This window comes from Lipotes vexillifer, unplaced genomic scaffold (genome assembly GCF_000442215.2).
Source record: "Lipotes vexillifer unplaced genomic scaffold, Lipotes_vexillifer_v1.1 scaffold677, whole genome shotgun sequence".
Lineage (NCBI taxonomy): Eukaryota > Metazoa > Chordata > Mammalia > Artiodactyla > Lipotidae > Lipotes > Lipotes vexillifer.
The window spans coordinates 619210-634160 of NW_006795070.1; the positions used below are offsets into that span (position 1 = coordinate 619210).

The 14951-nt window shown below is 40.9% G+C and overlaps 1 protein-coding gene across 3 annotated transcripts in view; it reads left to right on the forward strand.

The window, feature by feature from the left end:
• The window catches only part of EPHA4 (EPH receptor A4), a 137536-nt gene that overhangs the window by 52376 nt on the left and 70209 nt on the right, over positions 1 to 14951 (forward strand). For all 3 annotated transcript variants that reach the window (XM_007467406.1, XM_007467408.1, XM_007467407.1), the window contains one exon: positions 11309 to 11464. In XM_007467406.1, the coding sequence (XP_007467468.1) occupies positions 11309 to 11464 (156 nt within the window). The remainder of the gene's footprint in view (positions 1 to 11308; positions 11465 to 14951) is intronic.

Consider the following 14951-nt stretch of genomic DNA (forward strand, 5'->3'; position numbering starts at 1 on the left):
CAAACTGCTGACAGAGAAAGCTGATGCTGCCAAAGCACTATCAGCAGGAGAACCCCTGAGGGAGGGACCAGCCCCACCTGCCACACTGTAAGGACCATCGTAGAGGCCTGCCCTTTGTGCTTTTATTAGTAGAGATCCGGTGAAAGCAAAGAAATTGTCCTGGTGCTGTGGGGCTCAGATCTATGAATGTGCAGCTCTCCAGCCTCCTTTTTGTGGTCCTGTAGAAAGCTCACAGGTAAGCCCTGACCAGTTGCTAGTCCTTCCTTGTCAAGGTGGGTGCCCGTGGGCTCTCAGTGTCACGCTGCATATTCCTGCTAGCTTTAAACTGATTTCTTGGGACCATGATCTGTCAGCCTGATGGGCTGAAAATGCATTAGATAAAGGATCAAACCCACTCCACCCCTGAAGCTTGCATGAGTGTAACTGAGTCAGTGAGAGAGAGTGAGTTGGTACTAGCACTATTTTATTTAATAGTGAAGTCATTGGTGATCTCAAATGTTTGGTCTGCTGGTTCTTGCTCTGATCTCTCAGATTGTCTCTATACAGCACCAAACACAGACGGTGCACGTGCCCCATGAATTTCATTTGGTCTAGACTAGGACTCTTCAAGGAGCTCCTTGGGAATTTTTTGTTGTTGTTCTCCTCAGACATGAGCAGTGTTGGAATAGTCAAACACATGTAATATTAAATGCTGGCAGATAGTTATATAAAATCACTAATCCACTAATGCAATACCAAAAACAAAACAAATGTTTAACCTGCTCATATCTGTTTAACATAAATCCCCTTTTTATCATCAGTACTCAGAATTTTAAAACCTCTCCAAAAATTCTCAGTACGATAATATTCAAAAAGTAAACAGTGGGGCTTCCCTGGTGGCGCAGTGGTTGAGGGTCCACCTGCCGATGCAGGGGACAGGAGTTCGTGCCCCGGTCCGGGAAGATCCCACATGCCGCGGAGCGGCTGGGCCCGTGAGCCATGGCCGCTGAGCCTGCGCGTCCGGAGCCTGTGCTCCGCAGTGGGAGAGGCCACAACAGTGAGAGGCCCGCGTACCGCGGAAAAAAAAAAAAAAAAAAGTAAACAGTGAAGGGGCCCATGATCAAAACCTCAGCAGAGAATTGTAATGCATCCCTAATAACGTTAGCAGTGAGTCTTTTAAAGCTTCTTTTTCTTCTTCTGAGCTCCTTGGGCCCCATCAACATAACAAAAAAGAAGAGGGAGGCACTGAGCAGTTATTACTGTAGTCATTTCAGCCACATAAATCGTGATTTGTGACAACTCAGGCTGTAAAGTCGTTTGGATGACAATGACCAGCGACACTGCCAGAGTTAATCAAATAGTTGTTTAACATGTGTTTCTCTTGGTCTGGCCCTGGCTTCAGAACATATTTCATTCATTCCCAGTCTTTATAATCTTTACTTTTAAATGGAGAAACAGCAAGTTTAGGATGTACCTAGAGTTAATGAGAGAACCTCCACTTGGGCTGTGATCTCCCTAAAAAAGAGGGGCTTTGTCGAAATCAGCCTGGTAAACACCCAGAGTGCCCAGTTCCGTGATCTGTTCCTGGCTGGCAATCACTAACTCTTGTTTTATTTTCTTCTGGGTAGAATCAGCTTCCTGGCCAAACTCTTTTTCCTTCAGGAACATTCTACTCAGGGGTCACCTGCTCTTACAGATGCCATCTTTCTACTCCGTTCCTTCTATATGCAGACAGTCTTGGGACTTCCCCGGTGGTCCAGTGGTTAAGACTCCATGCTTCCACTGCAGGGGGGCACAGGTTCCATCCCTGGTCGGGGAACTAAGATCCTGCATGCTTGCGAGGCGCGGCCAAAAAAAAAAAAAATAAGCAGATAGCCTTGGGTTAGGTGCATCAGAACGGTCCCCATAGAAGCCTGCAGGTACCCGTGCCAGAGAGCGTCCTTAAGATGGGAGTGGGGGCAGCAGCCTACTCCCTCCCTGAAGGCAACATTTCCCAGATTTCTTAGGGCTTAGTATGTGCTCGATGAATACTTGCTATCATTGTTACTATAAAAGCTTAACAAAAACATTATAATAATGCTTAATAAATGTTTGCTAAAACATGAACAGCCAAATGAATGAAAAGGTGTGCATACCCGCTAGTGGATGATCTCTTTACATAATGATGCTGATCACATGGATTCAAGTATTAAATTCAGAGTGTGAGGAGTAGGAAACAACATAGCTGCTTCCTTTATTCAGTGCTCTGACCTCTTATTTGAAATCAGTGGATGTGTAATGAACCACTAGTCTTTACGTATCCCAAAGATCAGAGGCCGAAGAAGGCGATAGCACAACTCATTGGAAAGTTGGTCCCTCTCTGAAATGTCAGGGGTAATCAAGTTCGGTGTTAATGGCTTCAGAGTCGCATGCCATCACTGTGATTAATGTACTATCAGTGGTGAGGATGGAGCCTATATAGCTGCACTTATTATGTTCCCATATATTTTCAGTAATCTTATATTCAAATTCAAGGCAGGGATTAGGTGTTTTTAAGAACATGATTAGGAAATTCCCTGGCAGTCCATTGGTTAGGACTCGGAGCTTTCACTGCCAGGGTCCAGGTTCAATCGCTGGTCGGGGAACTTAGATCCCACAAGCTGCATAGCACAGCCAAGAAAAAAAACAATAATAAAAAAATTTTTTTTTTTAAGCCGTGATTAAACACTTTGTATATTTAGCTCATCTTAAAGTATTTGTTTTTCTTGACTTTTGTTTCTTTATATTGTAGACATTTGTGATTTTTTAACTTATATTTGTTTCCTTTCCTAATATAAACTTTTACATATTAGAAAAGCAGATAAACTAAAATTTTGTCAAAGCCTTAAAAACGTTATTATAAATCATTCAATTAGGTTCTGCTCAACCTATGCAAATTTATATCTTCAGTACGATCAATAAATTGAAAAAAATCAATCATTAATCTCAGATTTTATCAAAGAAAGTCACAGTCATTGATATGTGAAATTTAGTATGAAATAAAAGGAAAAGATCCACAAAATTTGTAGAGCTCTGGGGATTAGATTGTTTCCTTGAAATAGTCTCATTGTTTTTCAAGGCAATATTGAAATCCATGATTTGTTTTTTTTTAATATAGCAAATTTTCAGTGTCCTAAATGGGAGCATAAGAACAAGGGTTAGAGGTAAGAATAAAGAATCTTTATTTAACAAACTACATATTAAATATATATATATATATATATATATATATAGAGAGAGAGAGAGAGAGAGAGAGAGAGAGAGAGAGAGATTACAGTTTGATGTGCTGCCTTCTATTTTAAAATTGTTACCCCCTATAAAATTGAAATAACTTATTTGTTTCTAGCAATGCTCTATTCTGATTTATTATAAATTCATGTTAACTCCCATCTTAGAGAAAATTGTAAAGATCAAACTAAGTTAAAGTTTCTAGCCTCACTGTGGTCAATTCTGGTGGCAACCTCTGGGCTTTAGATCAGAATAGATTCGTCTCTTTCAAAAATACTGAAGCCCTTTATTTGTCCTATCTGTCAAGTCACTTACATCTAAATTTGGAAAACTAATTGCCTTTGTTGGAGCCCTTAAAAATTCCCTCATGAGAGAGAATCCCAAACTGATGTAGCCAGAGATTGGAGCTAGCAACCTACATTCAGGTCAGTACCTTTACAGATATACAGAGGAAGGCTTTTTTTTTTTTCGCGGTACGCGGGCCTCTCACTGTTGTGGCCTCTCCCACTGCAGAGCACAGGCTCCGGACCCGCAGGCTCAGCGGCCATGGCTCACGGGCCCAGCCGCTCCGCGGCATGTGGGATCTTCCCGGGCCGGGGCACGAACTCCTGTCCCCTGCATCGGCAGGTGGACCCTCAACCACTGCGCCACCAGGGAAACCCCAGAGGAAGTCTTTTTTAAAGCAGTTTCTGGCAATGGAATTATGCCTTATTAATATGCTGAATCTACTAACTCATTTTCTTCTTTTCCATGTTTAGTTGAACTTTGTCTTTGGAATTTCTTCTGTTCACGTTGACTCCCTCCAAGTTTACCAAAGAGAAATAGCTCCTCAAATAATTAGACTGTGTGTTTTTGAGGCAGGCAGCAAAAATAATGTTATTTCTCCATTGCATACTTTTTACTTGTGTTCAGTAATTTTTATGGAGTTAATTTAAATTTAGCAGGCTTTATGTGAACTTGCTTCTAGAGGATTTACTGCATCTTATGTGAAAACCGTCTGCATCTGACATTTTAGAATTACCTACCTATTTATGGAATTATACTGCATTCTGTCCTTGAAAGAGCAAGTCAATTTTCAGTGTAGATTTTTTTCTGTCATTTTCTTCCCCTTTGTCTATTTTTTGTGAAAGCTAGTTCCAAGATAAGAGTGGAAACAATGGAAGGAGCTGGAGGGTAGAGAATAGGATGGAACGGTGGTTTGCTGAAGGAGATGGTCTGCATCATAAACTATTGATGGAATAAAGAAACCTCAAAACCCAACCCAATAATTTACTTAATTTTAAAAATGTTCTTACATATTTTAAAAATAAAAATAAAACTTTACCTGAGACCTATCTTGTGTATGATCACTAAATAAGTTGCCGATGCTATGAGACAGAATTCAGTCCAGGGTTTTTCACATCATGTTAACAAAGGAAATGAAACAATGAACACGTTATCTCATAGTGTTTTTGAAATTATATCCAGTTCTGTTCAAAAACAAAACAAAAACTTGAGTTTTTTTATTATTTTTTAAAAATATATGGATTGTCTGCACCTTTGCAGCCTGTTATATCCCACTGTAGTAATAATATGTTACCCTTTTAGTGAGTAGTTAATACAGACCAGGCACTGTGCTTCACTGCATAGGTATTGTCTCATCTAATAAGTACATCAGCCCCCAAGTCAGGCTACATCACTTTCTTACCATTGCTGCAAAAGAGTAAACTTTCCACCAACCATCTTACCGGAAAACTAATTTGACTCAGTACTATAATATGTACATTCACTTTAAATTGGCTTTCAGGGAAGGGTTTTTAAAGGCAACATTTGGGGTGACTGCTGCAGGATATATGACTTTCTTCTGATTGGTTAGTGATGAGGTAACAGGGTGGTGTTCCAGGAATCTTAATCATCAACTTTCTGATTCCAACCAGTCTGGGGTCTCATTGTAGTTACTATTTACCACCTGGGTGGGGGTCATAGTTCCTACAGAACTCAAAGATGTCTATCCGATTGTCATGTATAGCCCTTGAGGAGGAACTAGGGCTCTGTTTTATCTCTGAGCTATTGTTCAAGCTATCTTGCTTAACTGCTTTTCCTTTGTTTCTGCATTCCTTCACTTCTCTGATTAGTAACTGCTTGGAACTCAGGGAGACACTGCAGGGTAACAGAGATCAAGGAACCGTAGATTCCAGACTTGATCCTGGTATGCTCTAGAAGGAATGGTGGGCAAGTCATTCATCTCGAAAATGAGTGTGTTGGACTAGATTTAATATTGGTAAAGTATGACCCCCAGGCCTGACATCTGTTTTTTATGGTCTGAGAGCTAAGAATGATTTTTATAGATGACATTTGCAATCAATTTGATAATAAGGCACACTTTTTTTGAACTCCAATTAAGTGAAATATTATCCCTCCAGATAGGAATTCCATTCTTCTCATTAATAAATAGCACTTAATTGTTACTATTATATTCTGAATTTCATCAATTAAAAATTTTTGTAGAAATTTCTTAGAATTTTATCTTGTTATATAATTACCTTCTTAATATCCTTGGTCTTCCTCTTGGCCTGCAAAGCCTGAATTTTTTACTATCTAGCGCTTTACAGAAATGTTTGCTCACCCCTGGATTAGATGATCTCTAAGTTTCCTTAAAAAACTCAATTTCCATTTTTTTTTTCCAACACATATCAGGAAAACCAGTCATGGAATGCAGATGACTGGCACAGTGTGGTTTTGCCAGTGTTTTACTATTTATGAATGGAATAGTCGATGGTCCCAAAGCAGAGCGCCGTTTCCCTGTAACAATTGTCCATCTTCACCCTGTAGATTTCAAAAGCATGAGGAGATCTATAAGCCTGATTTATAGGTTAAGCTACACTGCCTGGGTTAGAAAACCAACCCTGCCTTGGGCAGATCATTAACCTCTCTGCCTCAGTTTTCCTATCTGTACTATGGGGGATTTGTTGATATTCACAACTTCCCCAAAGATGGCTGGGGATTGCACATTTCTGCAAAAACCTAAAAGCAGAAACCTTCTTTAGAGACCTCATCTTATTTTATTTTATTTTTCATTTTAATTTTTTTATACATTCAATTTTTTTAAATTAAAAAATTTTCTTTTTTTTGGCTTCACCATGCAGCATGCGGGATCTTAGTTCCCTGAGCAGGGATCAAACTTGTGTCCCCTGCATTGGGAGCACGGAGTCTTAACCACTGGACCAACCAGGGACGCCCCCAGAAATTCTCTTTGACAGATTGTTTTCCCCTTAGGAAAACCTCTTATGTTATTCATATAATATACAGTCTAGCAAGTGAACAGTTAATCAGAAACTAATTTGATAATGGCCATTACGTAACTTTGATATTTCTAAAATAAATTCCTAAGCATACTGAAAATACTGTATATCCAGCACACCAAAGGCAGAGTTCCCCATAGTATCAGTCTGGAAGTGTGTGCCTAATATCCTACCCACATGATGAGGGTAGAGGGACCCACAGGCCTCCCAGAGCCAAATGTTCCCCCTGGACCAGTTTGCATAAATGGCTCAGATTGCCCCAAGGGAGCCACTGGTGGAATTTCATCTTTAACCTTCTGGAGACTCCAAATTAAAATGCAAATTTGTTACCCAGGAAGGTAATTTTTAACACGTTAATATTTATTTGTTAGTACTTTAGCACAAATTAGGTTTTCTCAAATTAGCCAGCTGCCTGAGAGCAGTGCTTAAATAGAAGTGAATCAGCCTCCCAGAGGTGGGCTCGGGGTAAATTTGAGTAAAGGTCCACCCCCCATCACTGTCAGTACCCAGCATTTGCAAGAGTGCCTGTGTGGAGTCACACATGAATACACACACACGTGCGCGCGCGCGCGCGCGCGACTTAAGAATCCAGACTTTAGCATAGCATTGTTCAATAGAAATACAGTGCAAGTCACACAGATGATTTTAAGGTTTTTAGTAGCCACATTAAAAAATGTAAAGTTTCAAAGGTGAAATTAAATTTAATGGTATTTTATTTAACTCAGTATATCCAAAATGTTGCTTCAATATGTAATCAATATAAAAATTATTAATAAGTTAGTTCTCCTTTTTGAGTACTAGGTCTTTGAAATCTCATGTGTATTTCACATTTACAGTTTGTCTCAATTCGGACCACTCCCGTTTCAAGCGCTCAGGGCCCGCTTGTGGCCAGTAGTTACTCTGGACAGTGTAGACCTGGAAAGTGGGTCATAGACATGTGGTTGACTGAGGCAGCAACCTGGTGGGCTGGAGGGACAAATGGAAGTTGGGACCACCCATACTTCCCCACCACTCAATTATATCAGTCTTAACCCTGTGTAATTACATAAAAACTTTTAGAAGAACCTGATGCTGACTCCACCACTTAGCTTGTGTGACCTTGGGCAAGTTACTTAAAACCCTCAGTTTTTTCATTTGCATGTAAACACCATAAATGCTCAATGAATATTTGACGTATCATCACAAATGATATTATTAGTAGCTATTTTTACAAACTAAATTAGTTTAAACATGAACTATAAAGGCAGTCAGGTGCGATCAATCTTTCTGTATTTCTCTAAAAAGGAGAAAAATGACCAAACATCTATATTTATAATATCTTTTAAGAGTAGGTTTCACTAGTTCCTGAAATTGGGCATTCCACCTCATGCAAATCATCCATACACCAAGAAATCCTGAAGATACTACCTTGCCTTAAGAACCATTTTGTTTTTGTTTTTAACCAAAAGTAGGTCTATTTAAATATTCCACAAAGAAACTTCTACAGAAGACTGTCCTAAAATACAACCTCATTATAGTAGTGGGTGAGCCAATGAAACAAAAGTTTTTCTTTCTCTTCTTTGTCCTCATTTATCTTCCTTTATTTAAAGTCAGCAGAAGGAACTAATTAAGGCAAAGCTAAAGGAGAAGAATTCAGAGTTTTGCATGGCACATGTGAATTAATCTTCCCACAATGGCATATTTGAAAGGTCAAGTAAGGCACTCACTCCTTCTCTGTACCCCATCTGGTGAACCCTCACCAGCAACGGGGCAGAAGGAAGGGCATGTCTTGGGTGTGCAGTTGGGCTCTCTCCAAACTTGCTTACCAAGTCACTGTCATTCAAAACTACAGTGTAATGGTTTTCACCCAAAAGAGAATGATGGAAAATCGTAACACGTGTCAATGCTTGCTATACACGTTTCATGGGGGTTTTGTTTAGAATGAAAGATATAGTGAAGATTTTAAGATACAAATACATGGTGATTAAATATGGGATGTACTTACACATTCATGCACCAAATGCTGCAAGGCTGTGAACCACACAGAGCAAAGAAATGTACTTAGCCATCAATTTAGAAGGTCATTTTGAATGTAGGCAGCAAAATGGCTGTGTGCATGAAAAACCACTACTGTATTTTGAGAGATCCTTCCTAAGAATCCTGAAATATTAATAACATGGTCTTAATGTAGTTGAAGACACAAGAATGTGTTAAGGGTAGAGAGGGTTGCTGAGAATAGCACAATGACAATTTTGGATTTTCAGCTTGTGCTTGTAAAAGCAAGAGGAAAAGAGAGTAAAAATAGTGTGTTTAAAGAACAGCAGCCTTCAATTTCCCAAATAGATATAAAACTCTGTATTCTCCAAATGAATTCACAAATACTTACTCTTGGTAACATTAATATACTAGCTTCAAGGAAACAGAAAAGAAGTATAAAATTGAACATTCATTTTTCCCTTAAATAAACATGTATATACACAACTAATTTTTGAACTTTAGGAACTTCAAGATATCCTTCAATTTGATTTTTGTGAACTAGGAATCCAATTCTTTAACTGGAAGTAGTCTTACTGGAATAGAAGTGGAGGAAATAGCAATGCTTTTCTTTTTCTTAACAAGTTTTTGAATGTGTTCTGTTTTCACATGGCAATGAATCAGTCATAGGCCAATTTTGTTGTCAATCTCCCACTCCCGCTGTGAGTTTTTACATTTTGATGCCTGATGAAATGAAGGTGCACAAGGATTAGGCAGGAACGTGGAAAGTTTTCCTCCAACATCCAGATGTGAAAAAATAAAAGCAATTTACCCCTTATTGGCCGTCCCAGCCCCAAGTGACCAGGTTTCCACAATTGCCTTTGTGGGCTGTGACTGACTGAGTGAGACACGAGACCCAGTGGGTTTGTGTCAAGTTCAAGGACTCATTGTGTTTGAAGTGGGAAGAACGAGTTTGACCCTCTGTGCTTCTTCCTGCCAAAGCCACAGTTTTTGATTTTAATCGAAACCCTAGGGCCATCTAAAGCGTGACCAAGAAGCACCTTGCATGTTGAACCTTATCTAATGATATGATGTGTATAAACTTGAGACACATAAATCTCAGTCATAGTCGTTGGAGCAACTTGTTTTTCTAAGATGCTCCGGTCCAGTGACAGGCGAAAGCAAATAAGGGAGAGACTGATCTCCGAGCGCTTTTATTGTCGGTGCTCCACACGCCATAAAGTTTTGGATCGTTAAAGGAAATTCCATAAGCAACTTTAGTTAATAATGGTGAAGTAACTTTGTGCTTTTCTGGAGCTTCTGCTGAACTCCATTTCCGCCTGCTGTTACCAGAGCATGATTAAGAAAATACCAACAGGATGTGCTGGACAGGGGAACAGACTTCAACTTGAAGCCGTACAGATGCTTGATGGATGAGTAACGAGACACGGAATGTGGCCATATCTCCTCGGAGAATCACATAGTTCTGTGGATCTCTTTTTATCTACTGGTTTTGAGTAAAATCTGCTGATTGCTGGCGCGGTTGGTCTCTTGCGGTGGTCACGCTGATGGAAAAGGCCCTTCTCCCAGCTGATATTTTTGATAGTTTAGAAATACCCAAAGTGTGTGATAAATGGAGAAAATTGAGAGTGAATCATACTGGAAAGATTGTGGGTAGCTGTAACATTTTTATGGTACCTCTGGTTTTATAAAATAACTTTATTTTTAATGGCCTTGTCACTGTGGCTTTAATATGGATGGTGTCAGTCAATTTTTATTTGAGGTTGAGATAGATTTGGGAGGTGATCTTGAAGGGCGTAGGGGAGAAAAAAAAGGGAGAGAAAGACGCTATTAATTATTATTTATTGTGAGATTTCCCAGAATTATTGAGTCTTTCCACATTAGTCAAAGCGGTCCTCGGTGTCAGTGTGATGTTAGATGAGGTCATGGAAAGCATGTCAGGTGCATAAGGAACTATATGGCCCTGGCCCATGTTCTCTCTCCACCAGCGACTTGGGCTGTGTGTGCAGAGGGAGGGCGGTGTTGGAAAAAATGGAGGAAGGGGGAAACATGAGGGTTTTATGAATTTGAAAATGAATGCAAAATATCTGCCAATCTTGAAAAAAAAAATCTGAACATATTATATTCCAGAATCTACCGTGGGTAGTTTTATATTATTTTCCCCTGAAATCATGATCCATGTCTTACCAACTCTTTTCTTTTATGCTTGGTTGCTTCTGTTGGTCTTTCCACTTTGGTTCTCTCTGTAGCTGAGCGTAATTAGGAAATAATCACCTACCAATTTTTTGTTGGTGCTGGGATACACTTCCAACTATTTGGTTCAAAACCATGCTGTCAGATTCCATAGCATGGGGCCAAGAGTACAGGCTTTGGGGGCCGAGCGCTTGCAGTCAAAGCTGGTCCCTGACATTTACCAGATGCATGGTCTGGTGCCGACAGTTTACCGCTCAAAGCTGGTATTCCTCATTTCCAAGGTGAGACTAGTAACAGTGCCTGTGGAAAAGGGGTGCCGTAAGGATCAAACGGCATCATGCATATAAGCATGTAGGAAGCGCTGGGTAAACTTTAGCTGTGCTTTTATTGACACAACCGGTTTTAAGAAATTTTTTTCCACAGGGCTTTGCCACCTGACCGTAATGTTAATGGCTCTTAAAGAGTGACTGTTATCAACAAATGTTTTGGGTTGTTTTACCTGCATCTCAAGCCAGATGCTCACTAGTGATTAGCAAAAATGTCTCCTTTCTTCTGAATCAAGGAGGTAACATTTCGCTTTGCTATGTTATCAGGGGTTTATGTTGATTTTTTTTTTTTCTTCTGCTTTCCTTTAGCTTGCAAAATTGGATATTACAAGGCCCTGTCCACGGATGCCAGCTGTGCCAAGTGTCCACCACACAGCTATTCTGTCTGGGAAGGAGCCACATCGTGCACCTGTGACCGAGGCTTTTTCAGAGCCGACAGCGATGCTGCCTCCATGCCCTGCACCCGTAAGTTGTATGCTCATCTCCCGTTTCTTAGATGCCAACAGCTTTCATTTCCACTTAGCAGGGTACTGCTAGGCCTTCTCCCAGGATAACCATGCAGGGGGCAAATGAAATGAAACATGCATCTTTTCTCAGTCAGAGCAGGGGCAATCCTTAGGAAAAGAAAGGCTCTTTTTCACTGAGTTTGTCGCCTTCAAGATGCACAGCTGCCAACAGACGACTTGGTGGAGCAGAGATTGAACATTCTGGGGTTGTCTGACACACTGTAATTAGAGCTGAGACTGGAATTTATACACGGCTTTACCGTTTCATCTAGGACTCCTGGGGAAGCATGACAGCTGCAAGGGAAACAGGTATAGGATGGGATCACATGTGGGCAAGTGGGTTCAGTTCTGTGCACAGATGTCATAGCTTTGCAATGTCATTACACTTCTTTCCTCAGAGTTTTGTGTTCATAACATTTAGACCTGGATCCTAATAAATGCCTGTTTAATGATAGGCACTGCACACATGCTGGGTTAAGGAATGGATGGGGTTGGCACCTCGGTATGCAGGGGAAGAGAACTCCTTTCTCACACTTTACATGGACAGTGTTTCTGGGGGTTGACATTCCTTTCATGCACACTCTGGGATTCACAGACCCTGCAGTGGCTATGACCTTGACCAGAGCAGGGAGTGGTGGGCCCAGGTATTCCACCCCTGTGTTCTCATTGACTGAGCCTGTGTTTGGAGGGACAGAGCTGAGTGGCCAGACACAGGAGCTTTCCACAGGTTTTGGCTTTGTTTCGCAGCCCACCATTTAGTACCCAAATGACTATTTAGCCTTTTAAGTTTCAGTCTCCTCATCTGTAGAATGGTCTAATAATAGTACCTCCCTCATGGTTATTGCTACTCAATACACTCATGTTATTTACATACTATGTAAACTGCATAAAACCATGCTACTTGACAGATGTTAGCTTTTACTGTCATTAGGACTTTCATTATTTTGTTCCTTAACTACCGTTCATTCCATCTTGGCTGGCCTGTAAACATCACTGCAGATAGCAGTTTTTTTTCTGGTTTGGAGTCAGTTGGGTCAGGTGGGGGGCCATTGTCTAGCCCAGTCAAAGACCACCTTTAAAAGGGGTGAGCGGAGAGGGCTTCCCTGGTGGCGCAGTGGTTGAGAGTCCGCCTACCGATGCAGGGGATGCGAGTTCGTGCCCCGGTCCGGGAAGATCCCACATGCCGCGAAGCGGCTGGGCCCGTGAGCCATGGCCACTGAGCCTGCGCATCCGGAGCCTGTGCTCTGCAACGGGAGAGGCCACAACAGTGAGAGGCCCGCGTACCGCAAAAACAAAAACAAAAAACAAAACAACAACAACAAAAAGGAGTGAGCGGAGAAACTTCAGGGCCATCCCAAATTTGTACTGAAATTGCTGTACCCTCCGGAGTTCACTTCATAACCAGAGAGGATAATAATTATTGTCATAATAACTACAACAACCATTTTATCATTATACCCAGGTAATGCATTAGGCACTTTTGATTAACTTTATCATAGGGCTCATATGATAACAATCTACGAGACAGACATTATCTTTATTTTAGAGATGAGGTAACTGCCAGCTCAGAGATGTTAGGGGTCGTGACCAGGACTCCACCCCAGCTTGGTGATGGTGCTGCAAGACCAGAAGACGCACAGTTTCTATTTACTGGGAGGCACTCTTGCCCTCTTCCTTAGCTCATGCACAAATTTTCAGAGGGAAGGAGTATATTAAGGCCAGGCTTAGTTATAAACATAACTGGACGAAGATTTCCTCATCTTCTTTTTCTGTTCCTTCCATAGACTAAGTACTTTTCTCTGGATGCCACGTATATTTGATATGCTCAAGTCCAGCCTGTTTCTTTAACAATCTATGTATTCTTCTCTTATGTTCCATTGTGTGCAGTTAGTTTAATAATAAACTCTCTTCCTCTGTCCACACCCACCACCAACATTTCTCCAGTTGAGATTTTAGGGCATAATAGCAAAGCTCAAAGGGGAATATAGTGGGACGACAGTGTGATGATTGCCCTCAATTTGCATCATGCAGTCCAACACCTACTTTCCACACAGATAAAGTCTTCTCTAGGCTGGGGCTTGATTGTGAACCTCATAAAATTCACCCCTGATGGTAAGATAACCTGGCCTTTTTCTCCCAGGTATTTTTAGTCTTATGATTCTGATCTGTTATCTAGCATTCTAGGGGGCCATGGGCCAATCACTTAATTCTTGCAGCTTGCTATGTGGGAGTTTAGGGAGACCCCAAAGGTTGCCACATGCCTGAGTTACTGGTATGTTTACCATATGTGTAAAAGTGGTTTCTGAACCCTTGGAGTTGTATGTTTCTGTAGGAGTAAATTATTAGCTTTACCTTGACTACGCAAATGAGAGAAAGAAAATATTGATCTTAGCCTAAGGTTAGACCTGAAAGTTTAACATGAAAGTAACTTTTGCATTTTTCAGAGATTGTTTTCAACAACGTAAGAGAGGTGGCTTTTTGTGCCATTGATAAGAGACCCATGAAAATGCCAAAGCAATATGTGATCCTTAACGCTCTCCTAACAAGATCATTGCATTTATTGTATCTCTCCGACTCCGAGTTAAGAGGAAACACAGTGCTGACGTTAATACCACACACTTGAGAGGCTATTTAATCTCTCCAAGCCTCAGTTTACTGATCTGTAAAATGGGATTCTCACTATCTACCTGTGAGGTGGTTTTAAGAATTAAACAAGAAGGGACTTCCCTGGTGGTCCAGTGGTTAAGACTCCGTGCTCCCAGTGCAGGGGGTCTGGGTTCAATCCCTGGTCAGGGAACTAGGTCCTGCATGCTGCAACTAAAAGAGCCCACATGCCTCAACTAAAGATCCCGCACGTGGCAATGAAGATCCTGTGTACTGCAGCTAAGACCCGGAGCAGCCAAATAAATAAATAAATATTAAAAAAAAGAAGAATTAAACAAGAAGATATTTGCAAAGGTCTGGCACATGGTAGGGATATAACGAATGTTTGTTCTCTTCTTTTATCCCCAGCTGGTCACTTCCTACCCCAAATGACTTCCACAGCAGACAGCCAGTGCATCTCACTGCCCCTCTAAAGGGATTGTCTCACTTGACTACATGATTAAATTACCAATGAAGCTCTGGGGGGTAGGACTGAGGCATCAGTATTTTCAAAAGTTGCCCCCATAATTCTACTGTACAGACAAGGTTGAGACCACTTCTCTACAGAGTTGAATTTTTAAGTTTTATTTTTTAATTTAATAAATATTAAATACCCAAGACTCTTTAAGACCTCTTGGAGATAGGGGTAATCTGGGAGGTGACCATATTTTGCTAACAGATAGACTAGTACATTAAACAAAAGAATTAGAATCTATTCTAGCCTACGGCTCTCCTTCTAGATTTCTTCCATCCTGGTGAATACAGTGGACCTGCATTGTCCAAGACGGTAGCCACGAGGCACA